This window comes from Haliotis cracherodii, unplaced genomic scaffold (genome assembly GCF_022045235.1).
Source record: "Haliotis cracherodii isolate W230 unplaced genomic scaffold, xgHalCrac1.p SCAF_3, whole genome shotgun sequence".
Taxonomy (NCBI): domain Eukaryota; kingdom Metazoa; phylum Mollusca; class Gastropoda; order Lepetellida; family Haliotidae; genus Haliotis; species Haliotis cracherodii.
The window spans coordinates 57,511,898-57,525,725 of NW_027266286.1; the positions used below are offsets into that span (position 1 = coordinate 57,511,898).

General features: G+C 40.0%; 2 protein-coding genes across 2 annotated transcripts in view; both read right to left on the reverse strand.

The window, feature by feature from the left end:
* Window positions 1-243: 243 nt before the first annotated feature.
* LOC139474287 (sialate O-acetylesterase-like) lies at window positions 244-5,322 on the reverse strand. Its single transcript, XM_071257237.1, has 9 exons — window positions 5,246-5,322; window positions 4,635-4,975; window positions 4,256-4,394; window positions 3,026-3,188; window positions 2,721-2,806; window positions 2,292-2,422; window positions 1,540-1,694; window positions 1,171-1,369; window positions 244-840 (listed from the first exon to the last, which is right to left on the reverse strand). The coding sequence occupies exons 1-9, from the start codon at window positions 5,289-5,291 to the stop codon at window positions 574-576; spliced, it is 1,527 nt and encodes a 508-aa protein (XP_071113338.1). The 5' UTR covers window positions 5,292-5,322; the 3' UTR covers window positions 244-573.
* Window positions 5,323-6,137: 815 nt separating this feature from the next.
* The window catches only part of LOC139473903 (aromatic-L-amino-acid decarboxylase-like), a 34,269-nt gene continuing 26,578 nt past the window's right edge, over window positions 6,138-13,828 (reverse strand). Inside the window, exons 6-13 of the mRNA XM_071256701.1 lie at window positions 13,647-13,790; window positions 13,270-13,336; window positions 12,139-12,233; window positions 11,731-11,798; window positions 10,501-10,591; window positions 9,626-9,724; window positions 8,559-8,660; window positions 6,138-8,141 (exon numbers count right to left, since the gene is read on the reverse strand). Of these exons, the coding sequence (XP_071112802.1) occupies window positions 7,833-8,141; window positions 8,559-8,660; window positions 9,626-9,724; window positions 10,501-10,591; window positions 11,731-11,798; window positions 12,139-12,233; window positions 13,270-13,336; window positions 13,647-13,790 (975 nt within the window). The 3' untranslated portion in view covers window positions 6,138-7,832. The remainder of the gene's footprint in view (window positions 8,142-8,558; window positions 8,661-9,625; window positions 9,725-10,500; window positions 10,592-11,730; window positions 11,799-12,138; window positions 12,234-13,269; window positions 13,337-13,646; window positions 13,791-13,828) is intronic.

Genomic DNA, 13,828 nt, shown 5'->3' on the forward strand with positions numbered 1-13,828 from the left:
GAACTCAGTGGTTAAAAATCGGGTGAGCAAATGATCTTTTATCGTGTGACCAATAAAAAAAATTGTGCGTGTTCGTAAAATCTCACACCAGGAAATATATCCACGACTGCACAAAATGATGTCGAACATTTTCAGAATGCGTCATGAGTAAGTCCGGGTGTTCAATTTGAAACGCCGCTTTGAATATTGTTTTAGTTAGATCATGGCGTGCATGATTAATTTGGTTGGAAAGTGACGCAGTTCTCCCGCGATTTGAACGACCACGGGTGTGTAGCCGACAAATAAAGGAACGTAATCAGTGTGAATCTCGGATTCGACCAACGATGCACAACATCACAGAAGCGTGGTGTCGATTTCTGTTGGTTTATTGTTTCAGTTTTAAGTTTTGTTTTAGTTAATATGGTTTTGCAAACACACTTAACATCCGTTGCCTTTATGCAAGTTGAAACCAGATAGTTAGTTTATATTGTGCTTGTCGATCCAACTGTCAAGGTGACATTGTACAATATTGCATAATGTATACAACGAATGTTATATTTTCAACTGAAAATCTCATCTTTAAAGTAACAAGGCCTATCCAATGATGTGGGACGAGCTATCAGTGAAGGCGTGGCTCCTGATGTAGGGAGGAGCTGGCAAGTCGTTGTCTCTCCCATACACGGCACACTTCCTCAGCGGACAAGGACTGGTCCGCCATTCGTAACGGAGGCCAACAAGATGGCGACTACCACAGCCGGATGTTGATACAGTCACAGACTTTGTGTCGTGCGTCGTGATTGGCGCAGCAACCCACACGTCATGAGCACCACACGTCGTGGGGCTTGAACTTGAGCAACAAACCTGTTGGATAGAAGTCTGATTAATGTGTGTATGGAAGTGAATTATTTGTCGCTGACGCAGCAAAACAAAATATTCCTTCGTTATGTCGGGGAATCTATACACGACTGTTTGCCAATGTTTTTGCAAGGTGTTCCTAAGCCCTGTTAATATAAAACATGAATAATTATAAAATATCTCCAGTTAAGATATTTTCATTGTATCTTGACCCAAAAGGGTTAACTTACATATCAAGTGATGACCCCATGAACTAGTTGTAGACTTGAAATTTGAATTTCGTCTGTTTCTAAATAAAGCCTTAAATGCATTTGTTGTCAGAATGCGATCATTTACCTCAAATCCGTCTTTATTCCTGACTTCAATTGGCGTGTGTCCCGAACTGAATTCAATGTTAAGAAGTTGAACTTTATAGTTGACACCAAAACCGGATGGAAAAGGACCTTGGAAATCCAGACCCGTCTCTTTGTAGGCCACAGCCCTCCCTGCTAACAACAGTCTCTTTGCCACGTCTTCCTTGTAACGAGGATGGATACTGTTGAATGAGATACACGTATCAGCAACAACAACTTAAGCCCTGGATGTGTGTGTTTCTTGTCAGAGTCAGAAATATTCCAGCTGTAACACGGTAGCATGTAAATATTCGAGTCTCGACACGACAATCAAGTGGTCAATCAAGTGTAATAAATTGATATATTAACGTACGTCCCGTATGGAGATGCGAAATCCGGTAAGTCCATGGCGACTGCCATGAACGTGTTGAGCATTTTGGAATTAGGTGCACGTCCGAGGTTAGCCGTTTGTGCCCAACGTAGTTGAGGAAAAGAGCCGACGTACGTAACATTATTATTGGCAGCAAGCTGACAACAGAGCAGGAATTGATAATGTATGTAGACAACATATGATATTACAACATTTGTCAGATAGGCTTAAAACACCTGCCAACCTATATGTTCTAGATTTGCGGACATACAGTTAAATCCCATTTCACAACTAGCAAACTCTACGTGTACAATACATGTGTGTAAGGGTTACAGAACACAACAAAACGTGAACAAAAGCGACCTCACTTTCAATAGAATAAAATGTCTGTTAAAAGCAGAGTCGGTTGTTCGACTCCGACATATTTTTCAAATATTCAAATCAAAACAAAGGATTATAAAATCATGTGACTACTCATAACTTAAAATTATTTTCAGCCGATCAACGTTAACTTTGAGATCAAGATTATGACCACATATTTACCGTTGTGATCACATAACATTTTCGCAATCTGCGTCTATCATTTAAGGATTACGTAAGAAAAGATTCGCCATTTTGACACAATCGAGATGACAGATTTTTAAATGCATTCGCCTGGAGTAGCGATTAAGCTGGATGGGTGATTGGCAGATGAATAGTTTTGACACATGCATGTACATTTGGTTTCAAGTATATCGATGCATAAATATTGTTACCTGGACAAATCCGAAGGGGAAATCAGCTTCTGTCTCTCCCAAAGACCTTTGATGGAACTTACTCCTCCAGTCGGCTATCATGGCAGGGAACTCACAAGCATAGCGATCAGGGTGATGGGCATTGTTTTCTCCTGAAGAAATGTATAAATATATGTATACATTCTTTGAACTTATATATAACTTCACATTAAGTAATAGAATAATAACATTTAAGCAATATTTGTCGTTGATACAGGATGCTGGGCAAGACAAAAAAGTATTAACCTTGTTAAAGTATAAGATCGCTTCTTCGAATGTGGATTTAATCAGGTGAACACAACACCCAGATCACTCCATATAATTACAATGTGTTTATATCGTTATGTCCAAAGTTATAATTATGGAAATATTTGTTTTTGAGAAGTTTTTTAAAAGGCAAAAAGGATAAACCTTGATACCACAGGACGCCATAGATTGTCATGTAAGTGAAAGGATTCATCATTGAGTTCCAGAGGACGTTGTCTGAATTCGGCCCTCTTTGAGAAATAAAGGTTACAATTCAATTTCATACATTAAATCAAAATAAGGTGTGTAGATTTACTGTTATGGTACATATATTTAAGAAATCAGATTTTAAAGACAGTCAGGCTGTATACATATGATAAAAACATATTAAAAATTATTTAAGTATAATCATGTTGGAATTACCATGACACATCATATGAATGATTTACTTAAAACTTAAAACATATTACCTCTTTGTTTTCACTGGACACTTCGCGAGAGCATCAGGTGACGACCATGCCTCGATGGACGTCCCTCCCCAGGCAGATTCCACCATACCAAGAGGATACTTGCGGTGAGGGGAGAGGTACTGGGCGTACAGCCAACATACAGCAGAAAACAGTTGGAGAGATGCTGTTAGAAAAAGTAAACTTTATAGCAAGTTAGTTTTATAAATGTTAAATATATGCACAATATATTTCGCATCGTGGATTAAATACCGTTTTGGTTTTGTCTACTGAGTATTCCATTTGTCCTTTGTTGTTTAACGCCGCAATCTTCCAGCTATATGACGGCGGTCTTTAAATGGTCGAATCTGGACCGGACAATCCAGTGATTGCTACTGAGTAGTAAAGTAGTCAGGTTTCAATATTATATTTTTGGAATACAACTTTTGTTCACTCAGTTAATGAAAACATGGCAATTCTTGTTCACGCACCGACAGTTCCGAGTATGTTCTCCGACTTATAAAATCCCTACTTTCTTAAACTTAAAATACAAAAGTTCCCTACTTTTAGACTTTGACGAAACAGTCTATTGTGTAAAATATTTGAAACAAGCTAGCAGAACTCTTTGTAGTTTGTATTTATAGGGTGTGAGTCGCCCGCATGATGCACGTGAAATGTTCTCCGCTACCGATTGATGTTCGCCAAGCTCCGTCACGTTGATCTTCACAATACATGTTAGAAGGCTCTTTACAATGTCGCGGGGTCTTAAGGAGCATTCGTCAACATGCTGACGGCGATCTTAGAAATATCTTGAAGCGACCTTTACTCATAAAAAAGTATCTCATTCCTTTAACATGAACAACATTATAGGTAGCATAATGTAACACAATGTTTTTAAATAGTATTATCTAAGTTTTTAAGGGTTATACAAATATTTGAAAATATTAAATAGTTTAATTTCACAGCGTGATCATTGATTATTACAATTCTCAAATCATACAATGTGGGTTCGAGCCAAACTGGTGACATATATTTTCCAACAAAATGTGAAGTCATTCACTTGAAGAAGAAGAACTAGTTCTGTTAATTTTGAAGAGTACACCAATTGTAATATGGGATAATGTTGGTAAAAACTTTTGAAAACCAACTGCCCATTCGTGAAAATAACGGACAGAGAAATATAACTCACGATATTCATGTTCACGCTGATGAGTGTGTTACTAAGAGCCTAGACCAAATATAACATTGGTTCACCTTGTGATGGCTTTGACCAGTGGAGTGCAGCGCCATGGAGGTTGTGGAAGGTGGTGTTGGATTCCAGAGTGTGTGTTCTGAATACACGGATATCGTGGTACCTTTCTGCCTCTGCTACAACTTTTGCGGGGTCAAATAGCTGAACAGATATTACCATTATTTGTTTTAAATTATTAAGATTAAAATGACAAATATAGGAGGAATATATATGAGATTAGTTGGATTCAAAATTCATAGGCATATGTGACTTCTGCAGCTTGAGAATTTAATATAAATATTCTATTCATGTATTCAAAAAATATCTTCCCATTTTTATTCTTCAAAGATCAGTTTAGAAACAAGAATATTAACATAGTGGATCATGTAATATTAGCTGTACCCGGCTGACGTAAAAATTCATGTTGCTTTGTCCGGAACAAATCCACACATCGCCAAAAAGTACATCCTGAATTGAGACATTTCCCCATCTATAAGAAGCTGTTACAGTGAAAGGTCCGGGGTCCGTTATTGCAGGGAGCTTCACTGTCCACACACCGTCCAACTCTCCATCAGGATCAGCAACGACCGTGGTAGATACGTTACCATGACCACCACTGACTTCAACTGTCACGGCTTCTCCAATCTTATTCGAAGTTCCCCAAACCACCGCATGCTTGGGACCTCTTTGTAGAACCATATGGTCTTGGTAGTAAGCAGCAAACTTGATGTAAGCAGCACATACTGGGAATAAATGAAAATGATTGTTTACTCCCCATCATAATCATTTGCAGTTTCCAACTTGTGGAAAGATTTGGGGTGAGACTGAATATTGGTTTTACCACTTCAACGATATTCAATGACCATTTTGTGAATCGTTGAGATCTACAGTATGTCGACAGTAAATAGACAAAACCACAACCAGAAAATTTCTTTAAGAACACTTGTGATTATATACTGACAAGGATATTGTCAAAAAAGGTTTAATGTTACGGATGCAGAGAAAAAACTTACCTGGTAGCTGGCATGCAAGAATCGCAAATACAAGACTCAACTTCATACCGGTACTAATACGAGTGACCAATGGCAAACAGCAGATGTTTGACAACGGAACTATCTGTGTTTGATAAGATTATGTGTCAAGTCCTTGGGCTGTTGTTCCTTGGGTTGTCTTGAAGTATGTTTGTATATAATGCCAGGGCAGCCTGAGGTGCGCCCCTTGAACACGCCAAATACAAGTCAGCTCAGGCAATAATTTGAAGAGCAATACGTTTCATATATAGTTTAATTAATCATATAGAGTGCAATTGTCAATCACGAACAAACTTTACAATTTGAAAAAAGCCTTTCTTTCCAACAGCTGTGAATAGGAATAAATGACATGTATTACGCAGATCACTGAACCTGACAGCAGAAAAAAAATTAAAATAGAGGATGGTGGGGTAGTCTTGTGGTTAAATAGTTCGCTCGTAACGACGCAATCCTAGGTTCTATTTCACACATGGGTACAATGTGTGAAGCCCATTTCTGGACTCCCTTGCCCTGATATTGCTGGGAATATTGATAAAAGCCATATTCCCTCTTTCATGAACTCATTCATTAATATAGTATTACTGATATTAGAATTGTTAGGAAAGTTTAACAATAATTGATTTAGCAGTTTGTTTTACCATACAACCAGGAACCTAGCTTCCTCAAATCATTTGTTCTCTCAAACGAGAAATTTTAATGGTGCCAATATCGTCTATCTGATTATTCGCCCCCACCACCTACTGTAACACATGAAGTGATGTGTTGATTGACTCTTATTGTGATATGTAAATAGAACGGTTGAGTTGGCACAATTGGTGTTTTATGTGAATCCAAATCCTCCTCATTTGTTGACTATTGTGCATAGAAGAACAAAAGAAGGATACACGATAAAATACTTTACTATAAATATATACATAATTATTCATGGTAGTCAGAAAGAGTTCAAATAAAATATAATGACATCAATATTTTGTGCGTTTTCAATTGATCTATGGGTGTAACATAAGTTGTTGTTTCTTGTTGAAAGCCGCCGCACTCAGCAACTTTAAAGCTATATGACGACGACCTGAAAATAATCGTGTCTGCATCAGACAATATTATTAATATTATTAGCAAAGTCCAAAGCTGTCGGAGTACGGTGATTCGCAATCAACCAAATCACCGTGCATCACGAACCATTTACTCGCTTCGGGATGCCCAAGTGGAGGATCAAAACATGTACAGATGCCAGATGAAAATACTTAATCCATAATCACCTGACAAAGGCAATGACTCTCGAAGAAGGTGAGGTGAAATGGGGTTTACCATCGCGTCCAAGATCATTGCACCTATATAGCGACGTGCAATGTGTGGCTGCTTGTACTAGTCCGGACTGATGCCAAGTTAGAGTGCTACTCCTCTGAGATATCATGCCGCAGTTTAACACGAATACCCCACTCAGACACAGTATACGAAGACTCCGAGCCGACCAGTCCTTGTTTTAGCCCCTTAATGCAGATCGTCAGGCAAGGTAACAACAAGTACCAACTTTTAACCTGTTTTTTGCCGGGGATCGAACCCCGGACCTTCTGCTCTCCGGGCGGATGCTCTACCACTAGACCACATAGGCGGTCGACTCTTGAAGAAACAACAAAGAAACAACAATAAAGAAACAACAGAGACGTGGTCCATGTCTTCCAAGGGAATGAATATCAGTCCCTGGAAGATTCTGAAACAACTCTCTGCCAGGCTTTACCAACTTCTACATCTATGTTTTGACACTTCTGGTGACAATTCAACGGTACGGGTAAGTACTGCTCATTCTAAATATATCACGTGTTTTGTTTGCAAATGATGTGTTAACTATGAACAAGAAATGTGGTATTTCGCTCAACACTTTAACTAAATGTTCTGATCAGTCTCTAATTCTCATTAACATATAATATTTATTTTCGATCATTTCTGCTACACAGATGAGGATTGTTATGTCAAGTATGATGCAGGTTAGTATTTGCACTTGTTTGCATCAGAAAGCATCCACACCTCTCATTTAATTACCTGTCTTGTTTGCATAAAAAGACACATTACATCATACATTTTAATATAAAGATATAAATGATTTCAGAATTCTTTTTTCTGCAAGGGCACATCTTCCAGGGACTGGTTGCAAAGACGAAGTCATAATAAGTCCATTGTAAAATCAAACAAAGCTAAACAAATCTAATGAATATATATTTGTTGTTATACGCCGCGCTCAGGGCCCAGTTCCAAAAGCGATGGTACTGCTGGGAATGTGGTAAGTCCATGTAGCATGTACGATCATCTTAGCGCTACTGTAGCATTGAGGAACAAGACCAAGCAGGACGTCGGAGGTATCAAAATCCCGTTCGTCGCCTTTTGCAAGCCCTGGTTGCTGAAGACGAATTCTACACCGGATCTTTATGTAATGTACAATGCAATTGTTCACTGTCACAGCGGACGCTCTGTCACCATACAGGATTAGGATGACAATTACAATATGATTAGTATGTCAGCATCACCATCATATCCCTCCATTCGTGGTTATAAGTTCCCCTGTGTCAGCAGTTCTCTACATCTTTTTAGAAGTATGATCTTCAACAACATCAGTGGTGATTGGTGTAACATATTTAGGTAATGGTCCGTCTATGTCGATCATCGGCCTGTAGTTTACGCCGTTCTTTTCATTGAACTTGCCCAGAACACGTTCTGTACATTCCAAGAACACGTTGAACGTGAACCTTATATCATCGGAAGTGGTTGCCTGTGCGCATACAGCCAATCGCAGATAGTAGACGTCTCTGGCAATGGCGGGGATGATGTATATCCGGCCGTCTGTTACTATCTCATCATGAAGGAGTTCTGTCATTCGATTTGGTCCCTTTAGAAAAAAGTAATGCGGAATGAGTTTCGAGGAATGATGACATTCCCTAATTACCTTCATGTATGACATAGCAATTTGTGAACTGAAACCACTTATCATCCTCAAAGTATTTTCATCTGTTTCAAGTTAATTCCATTATCGTCATTGGAACCATTGGGCACTACAATTAGCACTTCGTGACAAATATTGCTGAGTGCGGCGTCAAACAGATACTTTTTTTAAATCTAGGTTTGTCAGCACCACACCTGCGCTCGTGGGTTTCACCAAAAGGGTCTTCAACACTTTTGGGTTTCCACCCACATCAAGCTGACATCAGCTTGATATAACTGAAATACTGTTCTAAGCGGCTTTGAACACATCTCACTCACTCATTCACTTAAATAGACTATTGTGTTATCGAGACAGGAGAGTTACCTTTAACCGGAAGCAGACCAATCCCATTATAACTTCGGCAACAATCTCAAAGCGGTCATCTTGGCTCACCATACTCTCGAACTCTTTAGCAAGACTCACGTGCTGTAAAACATGATTCAGATTAATTCCAATATCTCCATAGATTCCTTAATCATTATTATTATTATTATTATTATTATTATTTACAGATTAAAATAAAAAATGCAGCAAAGAGGGTTTGGGTGATCCTGGCATAGTCAGGCTGGTTAGGCTCATCATCAGCTCAGAGCCCTTGCCCCCTCTACACGTAGCCCAGACAGCGAATGGGACTTCTCACAGGAAGCGCTGCTTAGTCAAACCCGCACAGAACTTTTCGGAGAATCTGAAGACTCCCCAACACTGCAGCCTTCTGCATTAACCAGATTGTCAGAAGGGCTGTATTCCTGGTAGCAAACCCGGGTACTCTACCAAAGTCAGTCAAGAGATTGGGATGTACCAAACCTAAGGCACCGAGAACAATGGGAAGTCGGACAACTTGGTTCTTGGGATGCAAGCGTGACATTTCGAAAGCGAGGTCCGCATATTTGCCATGTTTTTCATCAATCTTGACAATCACATTAGTGTCAAAAGGGTCAGAAAATTGATTTAATGATTTAAATGATTTCATTGGATTTATCGAAAAGGACAAGATCAGGTTTGTTGCCCTGGATACGTCTGAGCCTATTCCAAAGATTTTTGTATGTACCATTTTCCATGACGCCCTCTACATATTCCGGGTCGTATCATGGATGGACCTCTGTGTCAAAACCACAAGCATTGCGAAGACGGTAATACAAGGATCGAGCCATTCCATCATGTCGCTTTAGATACTGTGTTTGTGCCAAAGCTGGGCATCCACTGACAATGTGTTGGACAGTCTCATTAAATTCATTGCATAATCTACATTTCATATTTACATTTTGATGCAGATTCACACATTGACGGTTTCGAGTGGGAATTGACATTATTATTATTATTATTATTATTATTATTATTATTATTATTTTATTATACAAGATTCAAATGAAAATGACGTGTTCAGCATGTACCTTTCGTATGTACTGTCTTATGCCAGACACTCCATACGACCTGATGACGAACCAGAGTTTGAGGGATCGGAATCTTCTGCCGAGAGGAATCTGCCAATGCTGAAACATCAAGGAATATTCAAAACATTAATTATTACACTGATTTCAACGGACCGCTTTTCGTATCATTTCAAATAATACTTGACAAGAAGACATAATTGTGAAACAGTCAATGTGATACTATTTCATCAAAATAAACATAATCTTCCACTTATTTTATTCCATGAAGAAACATGATATATTTGAGGACAGAATTACTGACTGAGTTTGCATTCAACTGCGCTTAGAACAACATTCAGTAATATCCCTGCTTGTTAGGTTGAGGGAGGAAAGCTCAAAGTGATGTAGGTCTTTGACGATAGGCACTTTGGTGAAATCTGGTTGGTTGGTTGGTTTGTTGTTTAACGCCGCACTCAGCAATATTCCAGCTATATGACGGCGGTCTGTAAATAATCGAGTCTGGACCAGACAATCCAGTGATTAATATCATGAGCATCGACCCACGCAATTGGGATCGATGACATGCATCAACCAAGTCAGCGATCCTGACCACCCGATCCTGTTAGTCGCCTTTTACGACAAGCATAGTCGCCTTTTACGGCAAGCATGGGTTGCTGAAGATCTATTCTACCCCGGATCTTCACGGGTCGGTGAAATCTGGAACCATAATCGGGCGAATGTGGGATTGTTTTCTGGCACACCTTAACGTACGAAGAGCAGGACCTTAGACGATAGGCCTACCAGTGCCCACAATTTGTGAAATGAAATGTGATGTGGTGTAGACTGTAGCGGAGACATTTCCGTGCGTTAACTCAGAGGAGAAAGGATGGTCCTACCCTGTAATCGGGCACCTTGCCCTGGTCTTGGTGTTTGAGGTATACTGGGTCCACGTTGAAGGCGTCCACCAGCAACGCCCTGTCCTTGATCCTAAAACAACGAATGAGTATTAAATATCACAGCAATATTCCAAGTACATCACAGCAACCTTAAATAATTGAGTTTGGACCAGGTAAACCCGTCAATGAAAATCATGAGCACCGATCCACGTCATCAGGGGACGATGTGACACAACAAGACATGTCCCTGAGTATGACCACCCCGCCCCTTTAAAGCTGTACTTGCGACAAGCATACTTTAGGTTACTGACGACCAGTGCCCCCTCCCCGGAATTCTCACAGAGACAGCGTTATATTGAGGACCTTGTCCGGTAACGAGGGGCACCGGTTACCGTACCATGTGCCTTTTGTTAAGCCTGACTGTTTGTGACGGAAATCAACCAACACGTGGATCATGATATCAACCAAAGGTTTACACATGGTCCAAAGTTAGGACATACAGGCAGTCGTTCTTTAGATGTAATCTTGCTAACCTTATGAAGGTTACACTTGAACAAATGAACAAACATTATCTCGCAATGTTGTATTTTGGGCCAGCTTGGGCTAAAAACAAACATGGATATAAAATAAAGTAATAAGGTCTGATACAATGACATTTTTCTATTAACATATTATACATTAAAGATATGAACCATATTAGATGTAGCAACACAAAAAATGTAACGAACAAATGTAACCCCATTTATGACGTACGCGTCCTAATAATTGATTTAAAGATTTTAATATTTGAACAGTAGAAAAGCTGGAATTGCTGGTGATTGAAATTGTGGTACTGTCCAGGCTTCCGCTGTTGTTTCCATGCTTAAGTGTTTAAAATTACACCTCTCCTTTACATTTATATATACATATTTTCCATGTTGTCATTGCCAGGTTTATTTCCTATATAACTTCCTAACATTCAAGACGTGAATCAAATCAATGTTGCTATTGAAGCATGTTATACATGGCGTCAATTTAAGTGGAAAATTAAAATTAAAATTATATATGCCCAAGGAAGGGTAGTAAGGTATAAATTAGTTACACACGCGCACACTTGGTGTACCAGCCCATCCTTTTTTGTCCGTGGCATCTCGTTAAGCATTGTAGCCCCCCATACTAAAGGGTCGGTTACTTTGTATGAAAGGCGGGATTTAAAATAAAATATCAGTCAGATAATGTCCTTCTTCTTACCACATTACTGATAGATCAAAGTTGCATAACATCCATTTGTGAGGGTTCATGCTGAAAGTTTCGGCGTACTGAAACAACATAACGAGGAATGCAAACAGTATACAAATGTGAAACAATTTACTTCTGTTCATGTTATTCGACGTTGAAATTAAAATGCCGTCAAACGTGTAAGGTTTGACATGTTCATATTTTATGTTTATCGTAAGAAAATTGCTGTTGCAGTGTTAGAAATTAGCACTAGTTCTACAGTCCTTGCCAAACTGCCCAATAGTTAAGGTATTATAAGGACCAGTAGAAATTTGCCCTTATTAAGGGTTTTGATGTATGTTAGGACTAGTGGACTAATGCAATTATGTTCTATCGCTGTATAGCTCCTTTTAATGAAAACATTCAAGAAAACGTCCTTACCTCGACACCCTTCATGTAAGACCTGAACTCAGGACAGACGAAGGCACTCCCGGCATAAGCAGCATCAATGTGTAGCCATATACCCTCCTCCTGACCTGAAATGTTGGTTTATCATGTAAGATTCTCTTGTCATGCACTTGTCAGTTTTACGTACACTCCACGGCAAGATTTACTCGAATTTACGAATAAATCATTCGGTGTGTTGCGTACTAACCAATTCATGCCAGGTCATGTTTCCGGTTAGGTTCAAGAGGAGATGAATGTTACTGCTGATAACCCTTGCTTGTCATAGCGTAACATACTCTATGCCAGCAACGTCTCAAAGTGAAGGAATAGTCGGAACAAGTACGTTTTGAAATAGCTTGAAACGTGTATTTTCAACAGCTTTCTGTTCAGTTTGCAACCACACAATACCAACAATTCGTGAAGAATGAGAGAGCATCGTCTATTTTACTTAACGTTATGATATTACGAAATTTAAATATATTGAGAGACAGAGAGAGAAGATGAAATGGGGTTTAACGCCACGTTCAGGGTTGTTGCATTTATATAGCCACATGCATGCAGTGTAAGTGGCTGTTTGTACTGATCCAGACTACATCCGGGTTTGTAGTGGGGTACCACAGTTTGTCCTGGACCCCTCACTCACACACAGGATACTGAGAGAGTGAGTGAGTTGGGTTTAACGCCGCTTTTAACAGTATTCCAGTTATATCACGGCGTGTCAGCTTAATGTGGGAGGAAAGCCCGAAGTGATGCAGGTCTCAGACGTTTACCATTTCGGTGAAACCCACGAGCATGGGTATGGTGCTGACAAACCTAGAAACATAATCGGTGCGAACCGGGATTCGAACCCACAATCATAGGTTTCTGGCGTGCCCAAGGGACGTAACTCTGCACAGCAACGACTGGGCCACCCGTGCCCCCAACAGGATACTGACTTCGAACCGACCACTCCTTGTTTAACCCCGTTAATGACGATGCCTGGCAGGGTAACAAGTACCATACAAGTTGGTGTTATGAAGAAGGAGAATTCTCATGGACAGACAACTAGATTCCAACATCTTTATCGTTGTTCGCTCTTCACGCATACTGCGTACACGGCCTCAGGAAATAGAATCATGAACTCACATATGGGACCAATCTCTTCCAGGTTGTCGAAGGCACATGTACCAGTTGTTCCTAAGGAGGCGCACACCTAGAAAAAAGACCAGTGAGTGAGTGAGTGAGCGAGCGAGCGAGCGAGCGAGTGAGTGAGTGAGTGAGTGAGTGAGTGTAAGTAGTAAAGTAGTAGTGTAAGTAGTAAAGAAACTGTATATATGTACTTATTTAACATAATGGTTTCGTTTTGTCATCGCTATAAGGTATGAATGTAGCAAATGATTCTTAAAAAACGTGACAAATAAACAGACCCCTTTGGAGAAGAAAATCGGAAAATGATGACGCATGGTTCAGCAACAATTTCTCTGTCAACTGGGACGGCCGCCCCTCCGATCCTAGATACTCACAAAGAAGGGCAGCAGTCCTTTCGCCCTGTCTTCCTGTATGGTCGCCCTCAGTGTCTCCCCCTTAAGACTGTAGTTCTCATCCGACGGGAGCTTCCTCATCTTCACCTCCCCCAGGAGCCCCGCCCGGTGGACAGAGGAGTTGGCCTGGTGAGAGAGTAGGGCTGATGACTGAGGGCAGTTGT

Coding starts and splice junctions, on each gene's coding strand:
- LOC139474287 (XM_071257237.1), bottom strand. CDS start 5,291: ATGAAGTTGAGTCTTGTATTTGCGATTCTTGCATGCCAGCTACCAG. Junction 4,976..5,245: donor TCTTGCATGCCAGCTACCAG/GTAAGTTTTTTC, acceptor ATTTATTCCCAG/TATGTGCTGCTTACATCAAG. Junction 1,695..2,291: donor TCCCCTTCGGATTTGTCCAG/GTAACAATATTT, acceptor CTCTGTTGTCAG/CTTGCTGCCAATAATAATGT.